Genomic DNA, 15,287 nt, shown 5'->3' on the forward strand with positions numbered 1-15,287 from the left:
TATCTCATGAAGTTGGCAATGTTTCCATTGTATATTGTATATGTTTCTTTCTTATTCATATCTTGCAAATCATTTTAAAATGTCTGCCTAGATTCTTTCTATTTATATTCTAAAAGAGTTATACATTTGTAAAATCATTATAGTACTTAAGATGAAAGAACGAACTCTAAACAATGCTCTCTCTAAATGTCTTTAAAATATAATTTTCTCATAATATCTTCCAACCTATTGCAGCTGACAGTTTTATTTTAGTTTAAAGATCCTCTTTTTTTAATTTTGAATAACATCTTGAAACTATTTTGTATTTAAAGTGTCTTTATTTACATTTTGTGTGCCTTTTTTTTTGTAAAAACCTGTATTTGAAATAATAATAAAAAGTTAATAATATCTTCAAAGTGCCTGTGGTGCGTAAGAAGCCAGTTCCTGAAGAAAGAATTCCTGCTCCCACTCTTGAAAAATACGTTTATGAAGAATATGAGAAGTATGAGGCCTATGAAAAGATTGAGGAGTTCCTGCAGGTAGAAGAAGGTGAAGAACCCGAAGAATATGAGGAAGCTCCAGAACCTGAAGTATATGAAGAAGCTCCAGAACCCGAGGTCTACGAGGAAGCTCCAGAAGAACCAGAAGTTGAGCAATACGAGGAAGCTCCAGAGGAATATGAGTATTATGAAGAGGTTCGGGAGACAAAGGAGATCGAAGAATATGAAGAGATTTATGAGGTTCCACCTGCAATAGGTATATCAAGTCTTCTTTTATTTGTTCTCTGTTGTAACCAAACTCTGACTGTGATGCACTTGCTAATTTGGTTTATTTGCAAATAACTAAGAAGTCATTCATAAATGTTTTTCAAGTGCCTGAACTACCCAAGAGGGCCATTCCCGAAGAAAAAGTTCCAATTTCTGTACCTAAAAAAGAAGTTCCACCAACTAAAGGTACATAAGCTGATAAACCTATTCCTGTATGTACACTGTAAACTTAGTTACCCTTTTATAGGTGGCAACAATAATTACATTTCAGTTTTCACTTGCCATCAAAGTCACAGATGGGGCAATAAATAAATAAAACAAAATTGATTTTAATAACACGTTAATTGGTCTAACAGCAAATAGCTATTTTTTCATAGGGCTTGAATTCAAATATTAAAACTTTAAATAATGCTAGACAGTAAGGCAAAAATAAAAAAGAGAGGACAGATGGAAAGCCCATGACTTCAAATAAGTAATATTTAACGTATTAAATTAGTTGGTATTTATCTCCCATAGCTCATACTAGAGTCAACCTAATCCAAGTTTAGTTCATCTGAAGGTACTGGATTCAAATTGCCGGGTTGAGAATACACCCTAATTGAACCTTTTAATTTGGGGGAGGAGGAATCAAGACTAGGGCCCCTTCCTCACAGCTGAATAAAATCTCACATCTGCTTTAAACTGGAAAACATGGCAGTGTGGACTCAGATAACCCAGTTCAAAGCAGATATTGCAGGATTTTCTGCCTTGATAGTCTGATTTATATGGTTGTGTGCAATAGCTCTAAGTTAAATATTCATAAACATTGAGGCTTGAATTTAAAGACCTTCCCTACAAGCATGAAAACTGAGGCCTCATCTACACTGCCATATAAAATCCAGATTGTCTCATTTGAACTGGATTATATGGCAGTGTGGTCTCATACAATCCAGTTCAAAGTAGATAATGTGGAGTGTAAATCCAGCCTGACTCCTGAGGTTTGAATTTTTTTCTAAATGTCTTTCCAGGAGATAGAGCTGCAGAATTGAGACCCAAGCCACATGTATGTTAGTATGCATGTTTGATGGCATATCTAGCAGTGCACATGCACACAACCTTAATCTGGAAACAGAGTACCCTTCTACAATGCCATATAATCCAGAATACTAAATCAGATAATCCACATGATCTGCTTTGAACTTGATTATATGAGTCTACGCAGCGATATAATCCAGTTCAAAGCAGAGAATCTGGATTTTATATGGCAGTGGAGATGGGGCCAGGGACAGATTATTTTTGTTGAGAGATTCTCAACCTTTGTCCCTTCAAATATTACCCAGCAGTCCCAGACTGCATTACCAATATTCAGAGATTCTGGGCAATTCATCCTAAAATATGTGGAGGACAAAAGTTGAGAACCATTAGCATATCATGGAAGGAGGTAGAACTTCATATCATAGTTCTATGATATCATAGAACTTCGAAAACACAGGATAGATAGATAGATAGATAGATAGATAGATAGATAGATGATAGAGATATGGAAACTGGACATGAGCTTTTGTCTATATTTGTCTATATTGCCTGGTTTTAAGTTTGTTTGTCTTTTTTTCTTTTTTTCTTGAGTTTGTGTGTAACATCTTCAGACTATTTTGCTCATTGTTGCACTTAATTCTTAATGCAAAGGATGAAACACTCTTTTTAAAAAAAAATCAATGTTTTTAAAGTGCCTGCAGTGAAGAAGAAGCCAGTCCCAGAAGAAAAAATACCTATTGCTGTTCCTAAAAAAGAAGTGGCTCCCCCACCTAGAGGTACATTTGTTCTTCACTATCATTTTGATGCAAGCTGCTTTGACTTGAATCTTTTCGTCTTGTCTCACTGTATTTTGTGTGTATGTGCCATGAACCTTCATTTGTATGTGTTGATTATATGTGTCAGTGTGTCCACTGTATGTGACCCTACATTTGATGTTCCCCTCTAAGATTCTAAAATCAATAACTAAAAACAAGTACTCTGTCTTTAAAGTGCCCGAAGTGCCTAAGAAAGTGGTTCCTGAAGATAAGGCTGTGCCAAAAAGAAAAGAGCCTCCACCACCTAAAGGTAGATTCAATACTGAAGGGGAAATGGTTAACTTTCCTATATTGTCAGAATTTCAGCACTAAAGTTATCACCTAGAAGCATAGCCAAGCATTGTAAATAATGATCCAAAACACAGAGGCCCGACGGTTTCTCACACATGTATGGACAAAATGTGTGATTTTTAAAGATCAATCTTTTTTTCAACATAAGTCTATATACATTCAGTTTTTAAAATGTCTTGCCAAAAGAAGATAGATAGATAATAAATAGATAGAAAAATATTCTGTTTCACTATCCATGAAACAGAATATTCTTCACAGTGAAAGAAAATGATTATTTCTAGAACAGCAACAATGAAAAGACAATCACAATTGATATAACTATATGTAGGTAGATCATATCTAAGACTTGCATTTTTATGGCACAGGCACATCATAAACTCAGCAAAGCTGTGGAAACCTGGAAATGAGATTGGCTCACACACTTTCCTTACTTATTCAAGGACTGTGTAAACACAGTAGGAACCAATACACATGGGCAATCCATGGTTCTAAAGTACTTACAAAACTAGTTGGCGCTGGTGCTTTGCTTCTAAAGTGTATCTAAAGTTCTGGTGGTGAAAATTTCAGAACTCTAACAAAACCATTTAGAACCATGGATTGCTCATGCCTGGTACCAATAACAAGTAGTAATAGAAGATGTTCTCGGTTGTATGAAGGGAAAAAGGCATATATATTAAAAGTGTGTTGACCCTATTTCATTCCATCTTACTTCACTAACTGTAAACTGGCTTTCCCATTTTGTTACATTGAAATATCTCATTATCACTACCACAACTTCCATTTCTGGACAAGAAGTCCTTGAAATGTCGTTCAGTCTTTGAAAACATAAAAAAATGTTGAAAATAGTTCATAATTACTCCACATTGGTTTTTGATGTTTACTTTTTAATAATCAAACATTCTAAGAGAAAATCACTATTTTTAAAGCTCCTGCTGTTCATGAGGAAGTTTTCATGGAAGAAAAGATTACTTATATTATTCCCAGGGAAAAGGAACCCTCTCCATTTGAAGGTACATTGGTATTTTATTTCAATTCATAAAATAAAATCAGTTTAGAAAAATAGTACGCATAGATCTAATTTTCGCTGATTATAACAAAAAAAAAGGAGACACTCGAAGTGTTTAATTTGTAGATTGGATGCCAACAAGCAATCCCATCCAGTTTTGTGCATATTTGTCCATGTGGTTGAACTTAAAGAAAGAAAAATTCACTGCAGCAATCAGTAGTTGGCCTGATCCAACATGGAAGCCTTATTATTATTATTATTATTATTATTATTATTATTATTAGGAATTTATCTTACAATTTTTTACAGAAACAGGCAGAGACATTCTAGGAAAGATTCTAAGCTATATATACACAGAGGAAAATGGTTGTCATTCTGTAGGGAAGAAGAGAACAGTTCAGCTAAAGCAGTGGTTCTCAACCTGTGGGTCTCCAGGTGTTTCAGAGTTCAACTCCCAGAAATCTCAGCCAGTTTACCAGCTGTCAGGATTTCTGGGAGTTGAAGGCCAAAACATCTAGGGACCCACAGGTTGAGAACCACCGAGCTAAAGGAACAAAAGGAACTGCTTGATCCAATAGCCAATTCATGTTTTGTGGAAGCAAAAATAGTACGGACATGTAAATATATGTTATAAATGAGCAATATTTCTTCAGTGTTTGATAGTTTCCATGTTGTTAATGTGTAGCTTCATATCTTATTTTGGTCTGTTCATATTCATTGTGTTCTGTCTTCCTGTCATTTACTTGACATTTCTAAAACATACTAATATCTTCAAAGTGATTGAACTGGAGGAGGAGGCTCCCATAGAAGAAAAAGTTCCTGTTGGCATTCCAAAAAAACAGAAGGCTCCCCCAACTAAAGGTACATAACTTCTTGCCCCAAAATCCATACCAATCAATTCCTTTAAACACTTTTTTGGTCTTGTCCCCATTTCCCTTTGTCTCTTCCATTTCACTTTGTGGTCTGGACACTCAAAATTACACTAATATCTTTAAAGAGCCTCCAATTCCAAAGAAGTCTGTGCCAGAAAAGAAGAAACCTATTCCTGTACCTAAAGAAGAACCACCTCTTGTTACAGGTAATGCACCTTTAGCTGGCAATTGGAATCAAACCAGTTGTGTCTTCATGTTGTTTCTGCTTTTCCCCATCTCTTTTAGAAATTAATGTTTAGTAGAATATAGACTGTCAGATTAACTGAAAAAAATATCATGCAATTTTGGAGAACAATAACATGCAATAAAAATCTTTTCGGCATTGACAATCTTCTAGTTGGATGCATATATAAACCAGAAATGTTTCCTACATCTAAGTGTTTCCTGACAATGAAGGAACTCTCCTTTAGTGGTTTCTAGAGGAGAGAGCTTTCTCAGAAGAATCTTAAGAATATTTACTCTAAAGTAAACAATGCAGTGAGCAGGATTTACTCTCTAGAAGGTGTTTTTCGAACTACAGGCTTAAAATATTATTTTAATACATAATTTGAGCTCATCCAAAACACAAATGAATACTGAAAGAAAAGCTGTACAGGAGGAAATAGTGCTGGTTTTCACTCTAGTTCTGTCTGGTAAGAAATTATGTGTAAAATTGTATACAAAATCTTTGCCGTGTATGTCTTCTAGTACTATTTTGTTTTGTCTTTAATTTGCACTAATCTCTTCTTTGAAATGACTATGTTTTTAAATAATACTAATATCTTCAAAGCACCCGAAATTGAAAAGAAGACTGTCCTGCAAGAAAAAATCCCTGCTGCCCCTATCACTAAAGAACTGGAAACTCCAGCAGCCAAAGGTATACCAACTCTTCTGTGAACGAAATTGTGTATACATTTGAAAGCATTTGAGCAAGACATGATCACAACACATTATCATGGATGTCTTAAATTTGATATACTAATGTCATAAATTGTTTCTCTTTGTCTCTCTGTCTGTTTCTTTGTGTTCTATATTTTTAACAAATCTTGCAACACACTAATATCTTTAAAGTGCCTGTGACACCAAAGAAAAGAATCTCTGAGGAACAAGTACCAGTTCCAATCTCTAGGAAAGAGGTTACATCCAGAGAAGGTATATGCAGCTTTAATTGGGCTTTAATAAACCTATCTGTCCAGTGTTCTGTGTCGCCCAACCAACTCCAGGTTTCAAGGCATATTAGGCATTGTTCTCTCAACTTCAGGTATTGTAGCCCACCTTAGGCTAAAAGAAATTAGAGGTCCAGATTTTAGAGCCATAAACAAAGGAGGGGACATAATTCAGTACCTCTAATATATATCTTGCATTTTCCCTTAAGCACAGATATCCTACCTCCCATTTTATATGTAACTGAAAGAAACCTTGTTTTGTGGAATTACTAATGTAAACACTTCAATTTTAGTTTCAATTTCTGCATCTTTTTTGAAGAAAAAATAATGGTAAATCCTTAATCCTGAAATTGGCCTGGTTCTGAAGTTACATGACAACTAGAAGCATATTACAGAGGTTGGGTTCCCTGTTTGTTCAAAGTCTTTGTATGTGTCCTTTTTGTCCTAAAATCTTCTGAGTATGATCTTGCATGTCTTAAAGAAAACTAATATCTTTAAGTGGCAGAGCCATATGAGGAAATTCTTCCAGAAGAAATAGAGGAAAGAGTTCCTGCCATCCTTCCACGGAAACAAGAGGTTCCACCTACCAAAGGTACATTGTTTCTTCAAGGTTAAAGCAACAAAAACACCAGAATTATTTTCAGTTACTTCATTCTTGTTCAGTTTGATATTACTGTTGCATTTTGTGGTTGACACATTCTTATAATGAATTAATTTTGTTTGAAGTGCCAGAGATGCCCAGTAAAAGAATGACAAAAGAGAAGATAGCTGCTACTAAAGTTGAAAAAGCAGAGACAGTTTCTACACATAAAAAAGCAGAACCTGATGCTCTACCCAAAATAATGCAAGTGTCAGAAGAAAAGAGAGTTGTTTCTAAACCCTCTGAACCAGAACCTATTGCTATGCCAAAACCAGGAGAACCCCAAGCACCCAAAGGAAAGAAAGTTGTTGCCAAACTCAGAAAAACAGAACCTAGCACAGAACTTGAAACAGCAGAGCTGCAAGTGACAGAAAAGAAACTAGCTATTGCTAAACCTAAAGAAATGAAGCCTGATGTGATACCTAAAGCTAAAGAGCCTGAAGTACCAGCAGACAAAATTGCCAAAAAACTGGAACATATTGAGATGCTAGAAACCACAGAAACTCAAGTGTCAGTAAAGAAGATAGCTGTTGCTAAAACTAAAAAAACAGAACCTATTATGGTGCCTAAAGAAGAGCCTCAAGTGCCAAAACAGAAGATAATTGGCACTAAAGCCAGAAAGCCAGAACCTGTTGTGGTGCCTGAATCATTACAGCCTGAAGTGGAAGAAGAGCCAATAAATGCTGTACCTTCTGAACCAGAACATATTGTGGTGCTCGAAACAGCAGAGCCTCAAATGCCAGAAAAGAAAGCTGTGGCTAAACATAAACCACCTGTGCCTATCATGGTGCCTAACATCACGGAGCCTCAGGTGCCCAAACAAAGGATAACTACTGCAGAACCAAAAAAGCTAGAACCAGTTGTGACGCCCGAACCAATCGAGCCTGAAGTGGAGGAAGAAGAAATAGTAATTGCCAAACCTAGGAAACCAGTACCTTTTCTGGTGCCTGAATCAATTGGGCCTGAAATGGAAGAAGTAGAGACGGCAACTCTAGAACCCTTTGAAGCAGGACAAATCATAATGCTTGAAACACCAGAACCCAAAGCTCCAAAACAGAAAGGAGCCACCATGAAACCTAAAAAAACAGAGGCGGTTGCAGTGCCCAAAGAAGAGCCTCAGGTGCCAAAACAGAAAAAGGTTGTGGCCAAACCCAAGAAAGAAGAACCCATTGTGGTTCCTCCAGCAACATTGCCCAAAGAGGAGGAAGAAATAGTAATTGCCAAACCTAGGAAACCAGTAGCTTTTCTGGTGCCTGAATCAATTGTGGCTGAGGTGGAAAAAGAGGAGATGGCAACTCTAGAACCTTTTGAAGCAGGACAAATCATAATGCTTGAAACACCAGAACCCAAAGTTCCAAAACAGAAAGAAGCTACCATGAAAACTAAAAAAGCAGAGACAGTTTCAGTGCCCAAAGAAGAGCCTCAGATACCAAAGCAGAAAATAATTGTAGCAAAACCCAAGAAAGCAGAGCCTGTTATGGTGCCTCCAACAACAGAGTCCAAAGAGGAGGAGGAAATAGTGATTACCAAACCTAGGCAACCTGTACCTTTTGTGACTCCTGAATCCGTTGGGGCTGAATTGGAAGAAGAAGAGATAACAACTGCAGAATCCTATGAAGCAGGGCAAATTGTTATGCTTGAAACACCAGAACCTAAAGTTCCAAAAAAGAAAGGAACCATCATGAAAACTAAAAAAGTAGAGGTGGTTGCAGTGTCCAAAAAAGAAGAGCCTCAGGTGCCAAAACCCAAAGTGGATGTAACCAAACCAAAGAAACTTGAACTCATCATGGTGCCTCCAACAACAGAGCCTAAGGAGGAAGACAAAAAAGTAATTGCCAAACCCAGGAAACCAATACCTTTTGTGGTGCCTGAATCGATTGGGGCTGAAGTCGAGGAAGAAGAGATAGCAACTGCAGAACCTTTTGAAATAGAAGAAATTGTTAGCCATGAAATACTTGAATACCAAATTCTAGAAAAGAAAGTAGCTATTGCAAAGTCTAAAAAAGAAAAGATGGTTGCAGTGCCCAAAATGGAAGAGCCTCAGCCACTAAAACGGCAAATAGTTGTGGCCAAACCAAAAAAACCAGAACCCATCGAGGTGGAGGAGGAGGAGGAGGAGGAGGTAGAAGTAGTAGTAGTAGAAGAAGAAATAGAAATCATCAAACCCAGAAAACCAGTACCACAACCCATTGAGTTTGAAATAGAGGAAGAAGAGGTAGAAATTTCAGCACCTCCAGAAGTCAAACAAACTGCTATTCTGGAAACCCTAGAGACTCAGGTGTCAAAAAAGAAAGTAGCAATTGCAAAACCCAAGAAACCAGAAACCTTGGTACCTAGAAAAGGAAAGCCTCGAGTGGAGCCTCAGGTACCTGAAGCGGAGGTGGTTGTTGGTAAACCTGAAAAAGCAGAACCTGAAACTATAGAATTCACTCCAACGAAAGGTAGATGTCATCTCAAACAGGGGAGGGTGGATCTTAATCTCTTAATACATGTTTGTATTGTTTCGTGTCAAAGATTTTTAAATTTGTATATATTATCTGTGTCTTATAATATTTAAATGGTAACACGTCAAATTCATGTCATGGTTTAATATCTTGATCCAAGTGTCTTGTCAATTTTCTGTTGTTTGTCTTTGTCGAATCTTCTTCTGTTGATACAAACTAATAACATTTAATTATCTGGTGGATACAAGAAACCTCTCCTACAAAAGTCAGTCATCATTTATTTGCCAACAAAATCAGTACCATTCCTGGGTATTAGGATGAGAAAACAAGATGTTTCTATCTCCTTGATTATGAATATAGCATGCCCTAAAATGTCATTTACTACTTAATGCAAAAATATATCATCTACAGATTATTTCACTTTCAAATACAGTGTGTAGGCATACTTCTTTTTATTAACCTATGACATAATGAATTATAAAGCATGGGATCAAAAACAGGGATGAAAAATATTTTTTAAAAGATATTAACAAGAAAACCTAAGCAAAATATCATGGGAGGTGTTCGGTGGGTCTTAGAAAATGCCTATATTGTTAGATGGTTTTCAAAGGTTCAATAGAGTCTAACCAGTTCCATCAATCACTAACAGAAGAGCACAAAGAATTAATTAAAGTATGACTAGTCATAATATATATAGAATTTTGTATGAATGATATTAGGCTGGAAATTTGTACCCCACAGTCTTCAGTCACTTAAAAAAGGTTGTGTTTATCATTTGGACAGCAGGTATTCAGTAGTAATGGGCACCATGTTGTTCATTTAGAGCTCAACTACAAATGTGTGATAGAAAGGTGTAGGTATTGTTACAGGAAACCAATTGATTTGTATCCAACAGCCATCTATGTGCTTTTCCTGCCAAATTGTCATTACATGTCCTTCTGTCATTTTCTGTTTGTCTGGAATTGCATTTCGTTATCTTTTGTACATCTTCATACTGTGTTATAAACTATTTGGAATTCTTCAAGTAAAGTATACTAATATCTTTAAAGTTCCTGAGGTGCCCAAGAAGGTTGTGCTGGAAAAGAAAGTAACCACTGCAGTGCCTAAGAAACCAGAGCCACCACCTACTAAAGGTATGCCTCATACCTAAGTCTTGATCCAATTCTGGTGAAAAAATGTTGTGGTTACTGCCTCCTAGGAAAACTGCATTCTTTTTTCTTTGAAAATGGACTTCATTTCTTAACTGGAAATCTTATAATGGGAATTGGCCACAATTCATAAAATTGTGGATACTTACTCTCCATTGTTTTCAGTGTAAGTGCACACTGAATTATAGCCGCTAACCTCCTGATACATCTCTAGAGGTGCCTCTTGATTCTGAACACTTCAACCTAGATTTAAATTTTCTGAAATGTAACAGAAAACATTGCTATTTCTTTAAAGTGCCTGAGGTACCCAAGCCAGCTGTCCCAGAAAAGAAGGTGCCAACTGCTGTGGCGGAAGAACCTCCAGCGAAAGGTATGTATCATTAACGATAAAGCAATAACTGGATGTGGGATAGTTCAGGGGCAAATGATGTCTGACTTCTTCTAAATGTTTGTTACCAATTATTGTGTTATAAACTTTTTTCTTCAAGTATTCATCAAATAATATTCATCTTCTCTTGAAACACTTTTTTGGTAAAGAAAGATAGCCATGTTACTTTGTTGATTTGTAGATTATAATATTAATAGAAATATTAATTCCAGAATAGTTTATCATAAAGGTGTTGTTGATGATGTTGATTATCCAAAATGAAGCATAAGATGAGAATCTTTAGAACCATTTCCTCAGCAGTGAATCATTTGAGAAATAAATGGGCTTTTTTACCTCGCACCAAAAGGAGCAGACAAAATTACAACACAGATGAGTCTCATTGTGAAAGACCAGGCACCTTAGCATTTAAAGACGTAAAGACTACACCTGCCTCTACAAAAAAAAGAATACAATTTAATTCCAGATAATCTCTTTGGGGCTTTTCTGGGACCCTAGAGGACACTGTTGGGGTGATTGAGGGGGGAAATGTAAAACTCTTTTCATTTTTTGTTCTGTGAGGGGATCACTAATAAAGCCCTGGGGAAACACATGTGGCTCACAGACTGTGGTCCTCCCACTCTTATGCTAGTGGCTTGCCGGCATTGGGAATCCCATTTTGCAGCTACTGCCATTCTTCCGCTTAGAAAAGATTAAAGCATATTCAAAAATATTTGCAAAATGTTTAAAAAGTTGTAGAATCTTGATGAGAAGAATTGTGGACTAATGAGACTCTTTGCTGGTCAGGATTTATTCTGCGCAAAATTAACACTTGGTTATTTTGCAAAGCATCATCTGTTCAAGGAACCACGTTTTCTGTATGGAAATAACATTTCCATACATAAATATCCATTATTGTGCAGAAAATCATATTTTCTTCCCAGAAAATGCTGTTATTCAGGATGTGCTCTGTATAAAACTCACATAGTTGCTCTGCATGGAAAACAGATTGTTTTTTTTACACTGGAATTTGTATTTCTGGATTTAAATGTTATTTTCTTCCATTTCAGAAGGTACTGTTTTCTGTACCAAACAACCACATGCTAATTTTGCACAGAAGAAGTACTATATTGCAAATAGCCTTCAAAAAATATGTGGGAAGAAAAATGCTGTAATTAATCATTGCTACTTTTTGAGAAGAAAATGAATGAATTAGAAAATTGTTTTCTGTTATGGCAAGGAGAAAGCTACTGTAATATCTCTCCATATGCAAAGACAAAATAATCAAGCATTACATCCCCACTTCATTAGGCCATACTATTGGTTGTATACTTACCATTGTTTCTTAAACACTGTGTCTGTCAATATTTTGTGCCAAAGCATAACCAAAGCTGACATGTTTCCTTACACAGTGCCTGAAGTACCAAAGAAACGTGTCCCAGAAGAAAAAGTTGTACCTAAAAAACCAGAGGCACCACCAGCTAAAGGTACATACAGTTAGTCAAACTACCAAATAAGATACAATCCTTTTATTTACTTATTGTGCCTCTTGTATCTATATTTCATTTCATGTATACTTCTAGTCACGCTATGTGTGCGGTGTTTTCTGCAATTCCACTTTATTCAAGCTTGGCATAACTGATGGGCTGGACTATGTCCATTTGCTACTTTACTTTGATATTGTAAATACTTGGACTACAGAATATTAACATAAACTATTGTTTTAAGTGCCTGAGGTACCAAAGAAACCTGTCCCAGAAGAAAAGGCTCCAGTTGCTGTTCCAAAGAAGCCGGAACCACCTGCTAAAGGTATATTTCTGATTTAAGTAAGGAATGACAAGTAAACAACACAATTTCAGGGAGGGTGGAATACCACTGTTACTGTAGCTGTATGCCTACAGTACTTGAATAGGAATTACAGACTTGAATGATGGACTCTGGCAATGTTTCACACTGGTATTTAGCAATGAAGAATTTGCTTATTCTTTGCATCAGCTTCTTAAAGTACTATTATTTTGTTTAAGTGCCAGAAGAACCAAAGAAAGTTGTTCCAGAAAAGAAAATACCTGCTGAAGTGCCTAAGAAACCAGAACCCAAAGGTATGTGTTACTTGTTATATCATGAAACCAGGTCAATATTTAACTCATATTTTCTTAAGGAGAGAAGATTATAGGTCTCTGTCTCCATTTTCTTGCTGTATGGTCTGTAAATATATAGAGAATTCCCTTCTGTGAATTGTGTCATGCTTCTACTAGTTTTGTCCATATCCATGAAGTTTGGTGTTGTTGTTGTCTTAGCTCCATGTGTTTTTATTACTGTATTTCACACACATCTTTGAAATTCCACAAATAAAATAAATAATTTTCTTTCAAGTTCCTGAAGTACCCAAGAAAGTTCCTGAAGAGAAGGTAGAGCTCAAAAAGCCAGAGCTCAAAAAGCCAGAACTTAAAAAGCCAGAGCCTCCTCCTGCAAAAGGTAGATATCACTTCATCATCTTCAAGTACTTTTGGCCTTGCTGTGGTCACAAAATATATTTGTCTGCTTGTACTTGGGTTTCTTGTATAAAGTTGTGATTGTTTTTAAAAACGGTTCATCTGATCTATCCTAAATATTAAAATTTAAACTCACCAATATATTTTCAAGTGCCAGAAGTTCCCAAGAAAGTTCCAGAGAAGAAACTTCCTGAACCAGAAGCTCCACCTGCTAAAGGTAGCTATAGTTTTTACTTTAAACATATAGAAGCATCTTAATTTTGGTGAACATGGTATATGTTGTCCTACATGTTTTCTTCTAGTGTGTCCAGGATTTCCATATGTGAGAAACTGTGAATACTTGGAATGTTCTTGTTGTCTTTTTTAAAAAAAACTCTTAAAAACTATTATTAAAATCATTAATTAAAATTCTTAACTATTTTCAAATAAGCTTCCCAATGGTCTTCCATCCAGTGTGTTGACTGTGCATATCTGTTTATTTTCTGCCAACCAGCATATGAAATACTTCCAGACCATAACTTTGAATCTTTTATTCTGTCATTATACACAGTTATATGCACAGAGTTGACTCTTGCATACAGTCGGCATATAGAGGTTAGAAGCAGAATGAGAGCAGTAAGGCCAACCACATTGGTCATATAGAAAAAGCCTATAAGTATATACGCTCTACAAAAAAGAGCTGCCTTTTTATAATCTGGAGGGTTTCACATTATGTTACATGAGCACCAGTGTTACCTTTTTTCTATCACAAGCATTGCATTATTGAAAAAAAAATCAGAAAGTATGCAACAGGGAACAATCTCCAATGCTCAATTTTCCAAACATCGTGCATTTATTGTGATCACTGAGTGGAAGTATTATAAAATTGGATGACAAACTACAAATCATTTGTGATCTAGGCCTTTCCCAAGAATTACAATCTGAAGGGGAATAAACCAATCCAAAAGCGTTGTAATGTGCATCGAAGCCAAATAAAAGGCAGTGTTAGTAGACAGCAAGATAAAATTATATTTTAATGTTATAAGTTGTTGTTCTTGTGTTTTGTGTTGATTGTTTTCAAACTTTGGGCATATTTGATATTACACATTCAAAACCATACTATCTTTTAAGTGCCAGAAGTGCCCAAGAAAATTGTCCCAGAAGAAAAAGTGCCTAAGAAACCAGAACCTCCCCCGGCCAAAGGTATTTGTCCATACAAAAATAATCACAGATTCAAAATGTTTGGATTCAGTTCTGCTTTTATAGGCTCCAGTGGTAAAACTTCCATGGATTTTAACAGAGCAGGATTCCAGTTTTTATTTTCTTTCCATAAACTTAATATTTGTCACTTTATTCAGAATTATCAGCATTATCCTACTGAACCCAAACACTGTTGATGTTGAAGTTCTAGGCCTAATGATACTATGAAATTTACTTCTGAGTAAATATTATAGGATTGCCCAACATCTTCCCATGTTTAAAAATGTCAACTGAATTTCCACTGAAATCAGTGAGAATAAGGTAAAGCTTAACTTGAGCTAGATTATACATGGCCCAGGACTTATGCCTTTTGAGACACAGTAATGGTGCAGCATGTAACTAGAACAATTTTAACCCACCACACAACTCAGTGACCACGTTTTCTGCACATCATCAGGTGCAACATATACTCTTAACATAAGAGCTACCTGGGGAACTTCACACAAAAAAAATCACTACACAGCATGAGAATATACATAAAGAAAGACAATAAGCACTATAAAGCAGAAAATTATAGTATTTCACAAAAATGGTAGTACATTCTTTCATGGGTCGCATTCATTGTAACCAAAGGATGCTAAGAATCCAATATATTGTTATATTCAATATATAATTGCAAACCATATTAAAATAAGAAGATCTGCAACCTTTTTGCCAAGTTGACCTTTGGGTGTTGTTGCTGTGAACTATGGCTTACAGCAGTTTTGGCCTAACATTTTTTTGGCAAGGTTTATTCGAAGTAAGTTTGATATTGCTTTCCTCAATGTCTAAGGCAGTGAGACTTGTCTCAAGCCACATACTAGGTTTTCATGATTTAGCAGGTTTTTCAACTTCGCCACATCAAAGTCATACACTCAAACCACTATGACACACTGTCTCTATCTTCTGGTGCTTTACTATTTGTAACATGTTGTTTCATTGTCACAGAGAAATCATATATAGAATATTCTTGCAATGTGTGTGATATCTCTGTTTTTATCTATATGTTTGTTTTAAAAAACAGCAACAGCA

At 36.0% G+C, this 15,287-nt stretch overlaps 1 protein-coding gene across 1 annotated transcript in view; it reads left to right on the forward strand.

Moving 5' to 3' along the window:
- TTN (titin) overlaps window positions 1–15,287 on the forward strand; it is a 303,381-nt gene that overhangs the window by 152,535 nt on the left and 135,559 nt on the right. The window contains exons 143-161 of the mRNA XM_067471246.1: window positions 397–735; window positions 852–932; window positions 2,453–2,536; window positions 2,751–2,825; window positions 3,793–3,876; window positions 4,650–4,733; window positions 4,870–4,950; window positions 5,574–5,660; window positions 5,855–5,935; window positions 6,449–6,541; window positions 6,676–9,030; window positions 10,083–10,166; window positions 10,477–10,551; window positions 11,958–12,032; window positions 12,274–12,354; window positions 12,570–12,644; window positions 12,919–13,020; window positions 13,189–13,254; window positions 14,148–14,219. Coding sequence (XP_067327347.1) covers window positions 397–735; window positions 852–932; window positions 2,453–2,536; window positions 2,751–2,825; window positions 3,793–3,876; window positions 4,650–4,733; window positions 4,870–4,950; window positions 5,574–5,660; window positions 5,855–5,935; window positions 6,449–6,541; window positions 6,676–9,030; window positions 10,083–10,166; window positions 10,477–10,551; window positions 11,958–12,032; window positions 12,274–12,354; window positions 12,570–12,644; window positions 12,919–13,020; window positions 13,189–13,254; window positions 14,148–14,219 — 4,074 coding nt within the window. The remainder of the gene's footprint in view (window positions 1–396; window positions 736–851; window positions 933–2,452; window positions 2,537–2,750; window positions 2,826–3,792; window positions 3,877–4,649; window positions 4,734–4,869; window positions 4,951–5,573; window positions 5,661–5,854; window positions 5,936–6,448; window positions 6,542–6,675; window positions 9,031–10,082; window positions 10,167–10,476; window positions 10,552–11,957; window positions 12,033–12,273; window positions 12,355–12,569; window positions 12,645–12,918; window positions 13,021–13,188; window positions 13,255–14,147; window positions 14,220–15,287) is intronic.

This window comes from Anolis sagrei, chromosome 1 (genome assembly GCF_037176765.1).
Source record: "Anolis sagrei isolate rAnoSag1 chromosome 1, rAnoSag1.mat, whole genome shotgun sequence".
Taxonomy (NCBI): Eukaryota; Metazoa; Chordata; class Lepidosauria; order Squamata; family Dactyloidae; genus Anolis; species Anolis sagrei.